The following is a 7,500-nucleotide window of genomic DNA, read 5'->3' as shown; positions in this document are numbered from 1 at the left end:
ATAAGGAGCCATGACAATTGATTTGGACTCGTTTGTATGTGTTTATTTTTAAATCTAAAAAAACTGGTCACTATTCACTGCCATTATATGAATCACTGGGGTCCTGGTTCTACTAAAATGTCCCTAAAAAGTCATTTTGTTAAACTTGTTGCAGTTTGACCATCAGAAGTCGACAGAGCAGAGATCAACATCCCATAATGCACTTTACAACCGTAAATAAGCAGTAAACACTTGCGAAACAGCTCAAAATCTCCTTTAATGTACAACTGAAGGAAAAAAGTCACCTACATCTCGGATGACCTGTGGGTGAGTTTCATTTTTGTGTGAACTGTCCCTTTAAGTGTTTGTAAACGAGGACATTTTCATTTTTGGGTGAACTGTCCCTTTAACGTAGAATAAATTATAAATGCATTTACTGTCAGTTTTGATCAGCATAATGCTTGGATCCTTCTCTTGCTGAGGCCGAACTTGCGAGTACTGTAACACATGTAGTGCACTTGATGCAAACACAACCCCTTGGGTTTACGGATGAGATCAGCGTGTCACATGACGTGTTTCAGCGCATCTGTCCAGCCTTTGATTCACAGTGTGGTTTGATATGAAGCTGAACCCTCTTCTTCACTGCTGTTCAGGAGCGGCTGTCTCTCTCCATATGACAGCTTCCGTCTCCTCGTCTGTCTGCGACACGCCACTGCGAAAACCGATGCGATTATTCCTGCTACTGCAGCGCCCAGGATACCTGCCGCCACCAGCCACTGCCAGATCTGCTGCGCCTGCTCCAGATACGGCGTCAGGAACTCCTGCACAAACCGCTGACCTGCAGCCAATCAGGAGAGAGAGAGCATTAGTCATGAAAGATCGTGAGCTCCATTCAAACACACAACCATGAGAAAATTCATCAGCGATCAGAAACTTTAATCAAATTTAAGAACCTTCCATCCCCCTCGACAATTACTGTTCTTCGTTTCTGGTCACATGCAATGCCTTTAGGGCGGAGCTATCAGTCTTTAAGGCGGAGTTATTAGTATTTTAGGGCGGAGCTATCAGTCTTTAAGGCTTGATTATTAGTATTTCAGGGCGGAGCTATCAGTCTTTAAGGCTTAGTTATTAGTATTTTAGGGCGGAGCTATCGGTCTTTAAAGCTTGATTATTAGTATATTAGGGCGGAGCTATCAGTCTTTAAGGCTTAGTTATTAGTATTTTAGGGCGGAGCTATCAGTCTTTAAGGCTTGATTATTAGTATTTTAGGGCGGAGCTATCAGTCTTTAAGGCGGAGTTATTGGTATTTTAGGGCGGAGCTATCAGTCTTTAAGGCTTGATTATTAGTATTTTAGGGCGGAGCTATCAGTCTTTAAGGCGGAGTTATTGGTATTTTAGGGCGGAGCTATCAGTCTTTAAGGCTTGATTATTAGTATTTTAGGGCGGAGCTATCAGTCTTTAAGGCTTAGTTATTAGTATTTTAGGGCGGAGCTATCGGTCTTTAAGGCTTAGTTATTAGTATTTTAGGGCGGAGCTATCAGTCTTTAAGGCTTAGTCATTAGTATTTTAGGGCAGAGCTGCCAGTCATTTAGGGTGGGGCTTTCAATCCTTTAGGGAGGAGTTTTTAGTGCTTTAGGGTGGGTCTGTCAGTAATTTTAAGCAGGGTTATCAGTCCTTTAGGGTGGAGCTATCAGTCATTTAGGGCGGGGCTAATAGTTTCTTTGGGTGGGGTTGTCAGTCCTTTATGGCGGGTTGTTTAGTCCTTTCTGGTGGAGGTATCAGTCATTTTGGGTGGGTCTATCAGTCCTTTAGGGCAGAGCTATCAGTCTTTTAGGGTGGAGCTATTAGTCTTTTAGGGTGGGGTTATTAGTCCTTTAGGATGGAATTATCAGTAGTTTTGGGCGGGGTTATTAGTCCTTTTAGGGTGGAGCTATTAGTCATTCAGGGCAGTGTTATTTGTTCTTTAAAATGAAGCTATCAGTCATTTATGGTGGGGCTTTCAGTCCATTAGGCAGGGGTTATTGGTGTCTTAGGGTGGGACTATCAGTCCATTAGGGTGGAGTTATCAGTCATCTAGGGTGGGGCTTGTAGTCCTTTAGGGTGGGGCTTTCACTCATTTAAGGCAAGTTTATTAGTCCTTTAGTGTGAAGCGATCAGTGATTTAGGCAGGGTTATCAGTCCTTTAGGGTGGAGCTATCAGTCATTTAGGGCGGGGCTAACCATTTCTTAGGGTGGAGCTATTAGTCCTTTAGGGCGGGGTTATTAGTCATTTATGGTGGAGCTTTCAGTCATTTAGGGCAGGGCTATCAGTCTTTTAGGGCGGGACTATCACTCCTTTAGGGTGGGGCTTTCAGGCTTTTAGGGAGGGGTTGTCAGTCCTTTAGGGTGAAGCTTTTAGTTCTTTAGGATAGGGTTATTAGTGTTTAGGGCGGACAATCAGCCCATTAGGGTGGAGCTATCAGTCAATTAGGCTGGGGTTATTTATGCTTTAGGGTAGGGCTATCAGTCCTTTAGGGTGAGCTATCAGTTTTTAAGGGTGGAGCCATCAGTTATTTAGGGCAGGGTTATTAGTCCTTTAAGGTAGAGCTATCAGTCATTTTGGGTTGGGTTTATTTGTCCTTTAGGGTGGAGCTATCAGTTATTTAGGGTTGGGTTATCAGTCCTTTAGGGTGGAGCTATCAGTCTTTTAGGGTGGAGCTAACAGTCATTTTGGGTGGGGTTATCAATCCTTTAAGATGGAGCTATTAGTCTTTTAAGGTGGAGCTATCAGTTATTTACGGTGGAGCTATCAGTCATTTTGGTTGGGGTTATCAGTCCTTTAGGGTGGAGCTATCAGTCATTTTGGGTGGGGTTATCAGTCCTTTAGGGTGGAGCTATCAGTTATATTGGGTGGGGTTATCAGACCAAAGATTTAATCACTGATTTATTGAAGCATTAATGTAAAGATTAAAAAGAATTTAAATGATGTAATGTAATATAAAAAAATAGGTTTTAAGCAAAAAAACAACGGCCAGAACCTATAATAGTAAAGTTCTGTGCTAAAATCAGCTTAAAGAGTGTGTGTGTTGGCTAATAACTCACCTGGATCCTGTAAATATGCATATTCATATCCCAGGGCTTTCGTGGAGAGAAAATAGTCTCCGTTCCTGTAGAGAGGGATGAAGGGCACCATGAAGTATCCGTCGTTGTGTCCGATGGGGGCGTTGGCGGTGGGGTAGTGTGTGCGGGGCGGCTGGTGTCTCCTCAACCACTGCTCAAAGATGCTGGAGCACACAAACACACCATGGAAAGCAGTTGTTAGAGATGTAATGATTCAGTCAGCTGATTTGATTTGATGATTTTTTAATTTCTTTTTTTACAGTAAATAAAAGTTTTTTTCATTAGGCTTTTCCAATTTTTAAATAAATAACGTACTAAAATACTTCAAATACACATTTAAAAAGCTGTGTGTGTGTGTGTGTGTGTATTTTATGTGCATGCATTTGATTTTACCTGTCAATAAAAGCATGATGTATGATGAAAATGGGGTCGTTGGCAGATCCCTGCACTGAAGACATGGAGCCGTTCATGAATACATGTAAAGAGTTATGCATCAAACTGCGACCCGTCACTGCCAAACCCGTCTCAGGATTAGCAAAACCTGCGGACACCAGTGTACAGGTAAGTCTGATGTGAAAAAAAGTGTAACTCATCTGCACTTCACACTCTCTTTCACACTCAGTCAAAGTGTTTGTCATTGCGAAATTACATGCAAAACCAAGACAGTCAAGGCTAGATGTAAATTCATTCATTCATTCATTTTCTTTTCGGCTTAGTCCTTTTATTAATCCTGGGTCACCACGGCGGAATGAACTGCCAACTTATCCAGCACATGTTTTACGCAGCAGATGCCCTTCCAGCCACAATCCATTGCTGGAAAACATCCACACACACTCATTCACACACATACACAAGGGACAGTTTAGCCTACCCAATTCACCTGTACCACAGGTCTTTGGACTGTGGGGGAAACCGGAGCACCCGGAGGAAAACCACCCGAACGCAGCGAGAACATGCAAACTCCACACAGAAACGCCAACTGACCCAGCCGAGGCTCAAACCAGGGACATCCTTGCTGTGAGGCGACAGCACTACCTACTGCGCCACTGTGTCGCCTAACCACAATGTTCCCAGAACATTTACCCAGAATTAAAAAAAAAAAAAAAGTTTTCTTAAGTATGTATATATTTGTCTTGTTTCTAGTCCAAATTTCTAAGCAATTCTTAAATTAAAAAGATCCATTCAATAAAACAAGTTTCTGGTTTTCAGAAATAATAAGTCAAAATTACAAGAATCCTTTAATAAATTATATTATTAAGGGGAAAGATAAGATGTCCGAATATAAAATTAACTTCACCTCAATGTCAAACAGTAAATGCAGTAGCGCAGTAGGTAGCGCTGTCGCCTCACAGCAAGAAGGTCGCTGGTTCGAACCTCAGCTCAGTTGGTGTTTCTGTGTGGAGTTTGCATGTTCTCCCTGCCTTCGTGTGGGTTTCCTCCAGGTGCTCCGGTTTCTTCCACAGCCCAGACATGTGGTACAGGTGAATTGGGTAGGCTGAATTGTCCGTAGTGTGAGTGTGTGTGTGTGAATGTGTGTGTGTGGATGTTTCCCAGACATGGGTTGCGGCTGGAAGGGCATCTGCTGCGTAAAAACTTGCTGGATAAGTTGGCAGTTCATTCCGCTGTGGCGACCCCGGATTAATAAAGGGACTAAGCCTCCTAGAAAATGAATGAATGAATGTTTGAAAAATCTAACGTAAATGATCGATTGTTGTTCTGTTAGTGGCTATTTAAGTCTTGTATTATAGATATTTGGCTTTAAAATGAAAATTAAAAATAGGTAAAATAAAAACATCAAAAGAAAAATCTGAAAAGCTAGATGGATACAGTTTGTAAAACTTCTATCAAACTATTAAATATGCGAGAGAGAGAGAGAGAGAGAGAGAGAGAGAGAGAGAGAGAGAGAGAGAGAGAGAGAGAGAGAGAGAGAGAGAGAGAGCATGTGAAGCCAATCCAACAGTAGTGTATCAGATTTTTAATTTTATCTGAGGTGAATAATCAATTGTTGTTCTAATAGTGGCTATTAAAGTCTTGAATTATTGATCTTTGACTTTAAAAAGAGCACTTTATGATCTGCTGGGTGTAAAAAATAAATGAAGAAAAATCTAAAACATCTAAACAACGTTTGTAAAACTATTAAGCTATCAAATATGCGAGAGATCGCACTTTGTAACCAATAAAAGAGTATTTATTTTTTTAGTTATTGAAAATCTGAGGTAAATCAATTGCTGCTCTAAACTATTAAAGTCTTGCAAATTACTGCTAAAATTAATTTAATATTATGCAAAACGGCCTGTTTTTCCGTTCATTCATGTCAAGGAAATTCATCTTTTTAGTCAGTGAAAGTCAGGGAATATTTTTATAACTGGCTTTAAAGTGGAAGCTGTCGTTTTGCCGCTCAAATCTCGCTCACGTGACCGTGCTGTTGTACCTTCCAGCGCGTTCCTGAAGCTCAGGTTTGCCCGTCGGTCCATCTGCCCGGTCTCGTAGTCCGTCAGCCGCAGCACCGACTCTACATCGGCGGATGTGGGCAGCCGCGGTACCCGGATCCGGTCGTGGTCCCCGGGATTGCGCAGTAAAGGCCCCTCCGGCGACCCGTCACACAAAGCCTCGCGGAGGTTGTAACTTTCAGGCTGAGAACAGATCACCTGCACAGGTATGTGGACACACACACACTTTAAACAACAGCAGAGTGAACGACATTAGCACAAAATCTGAAACTCTTGCTGTAACATTGCTGTTGTTGAGTGTGTAAAGAAATTAAGGAATGTGAACTGATTTTGTTCTCAAATGAAATGTAATGTTACTGGATCGTGTCAAAGAGCATAGAATCACCAAGAGGCGACACTAGTGTAATTTGGGAGAACGCCACTAGATGGCGCGGCGGCCATTTTGGAATGAAAACTCCAATAGAACAACAGCATATTCTTAAGTCTGTAAAATAAACTATTAAAAGTGCTGATGATTGTGAGAGTACGTGTTGTATTGTTGTCTTTCAGGTTGTATCTCAGCTTTAATACGCTTTTTAAACAAATAAATGAAAAACAAAGCAGCTGCTTGCAGCTTGCCATCGCGACAGCAATAAGATCCTATGGACAGCCGATCGCTTTTACTTCAAAATGGCGGAATCCTTGGCTGTTGCTGGGCGCTGCTGTTGCAATGGAACGTTCTATTGAGTGTCGCCTCTTGGTCATTCTAAGCTCTTTGATCGTGTTAATAAAGCAATAAATAAATAAATTAAAAATAAACAACAAGCTGCTTCCTAACAAACCGTTGGGTTGCTTAGTTACGTGCCCTGTCAATCATCTCAATCTTCATCTCCACATTTCTTTAATATTTATGACCAACAATATTGTAGATTCAGCAGCACGAGTCTTTCATACAGAGAAATCTCCTCAGGTGTTTACATATTGAACATTCAGACGTTAATGTCCAAAATGAAGGTACAATCAGTTTTATATTTTCACATTTGTTCATTTCTGAACAATGACAACTTGTGACACGCTCCCTATAGTTCTAGCACGTCTTTATACAAGTTGGCATTGATGTTTCAAGTGAAATATTACATGGAAAACGTGATTTAGATGTTCAAGTTTTAGATATTAATAATTGTCATTGTCAAAAGTCAAAGTTGTTTTAAATAACCCTCCATGTAGTGTGTAACACAGCTTTAAGGGAATGAAAACATCCAGAAGAGGTTTAAATCTAAAAGTGCAGCATATTTAAAACTATTGATTCTTTAACGAAATAGTTGACTCAGAGTCGAATAAATTAATCGAGTTGGGTTCGGATCTTTTGTTTGATCGCATCGACACCTCCCTCACCACCCGCGTCCTCAGTTATGTCCGCGACACCTCCCTCACCACCCGCGTCCTCAGTTATGTCCGCGACACCTCCCTCACCACCCGCGTCCTCAGTTATGTCCGCGACACCTCCCTCACCACCCGCGTCCTCAGTTATGTCCGCGACACCTCCTTCACCACCCGCGTCCTCACTTATATTCGCACATAGGCGACAGAATAGAGAGGGCGTTGTCAACGACAAAATAGAGGTCCGCGACACCTAACTTCATTTTCAATATCGGTCACTTTCGTTTTCACATTGGGGTTGAGGGCGGCGTGATCGTCCTCTGCCTACAGCGGCAGTTCAGCTTACTCCGGTTGTGTATAGGGCTGTTCACATATCGCGTCCAAAACCACATTAAAAACGTGATGCGTGCTTCTTCCTTTACCGATATATCTGAACTAGTGATTCTCTGCTGTTTGCCTTTGCTATAGCCACCATCAGCCATTCCTGCACACACACAGCGCGGCCAATTTTCAAAATCGTTCAGCGTTTGCCACTGTGTGGATTATTACTGAATGTGTGTCGCTGTTATTTCTTGGGGTTAGGGTGAACAGTAGAGTACATGCTGGTGTTTGA

At 42.0% G+C, this 7,500-nt stretch overlaps 2 protein-coding genes across 7 annotated transcripts in view; one reads left to right on the top strand and one right to left on the bottom strand.

Moving 5' to 3' along the window:
* tyr (tyrosinase) overlaps positions 1-7,500 on the bottom strand; it is a 21,442-nt gene that overhangs the window by 1,998 nt on the left and 11,944 nt on the right. For 2 of the 6 annotated variants that reach the window (XR_015508338.1, XR_015508339.1), the window contains exons 2-5: positions 5,510-5,726; positions 3,472-3,619; positions 3,061-3,242; positions 65-817 (exon numbers count right to left, since the gene is read on the bottom strand). Coding sequence is in view for 2 of the 6 variants with exons in the window: in XM_087282406.1 (XP_087138532.1) it covers positions 582-817; positions 3,061-3,242; positions 3,472-3,619; positions 5,510-5,726 (783 nt within the window). In the remaining 4 variants the exon portion in view is untranslated. 6 annotated transcript variants of the gene reach the window in all.
* Positions 5,506-7,500, top strand: part of LOC147840710 (uncharacterized) — a 48,027-nt gene continuing 46,032 nt past the window's right edge. The window contains exon 1 of the mRNA XM_087284605.1: positions 5,506-5,734. The gene's annotated coding sequence lies outside the window, so the exon portion shown is untranslated. The remainder of the gene's footprint in view (positions 5,735-7,500) is intronic.

The sequence above is a fragment of the Danio rerio genome, chromosome 15, assembly GCF_052040795.2.
Source record: "Danio rerio strain M-AB ecotype USA chromosome 15, GRCz13ab, whole genome shotgun sequence".
Lineage (NCBI taxonomy): Eukaryota > Metazoa > Chordata > Actinopteri > Cypriniformes > Danionidae > Danio > Danio rerio.
Note: the sequence above shows the minus strand (reverse complement) of the source record. Positions and strands in the feature narration are given on the sequence as shown.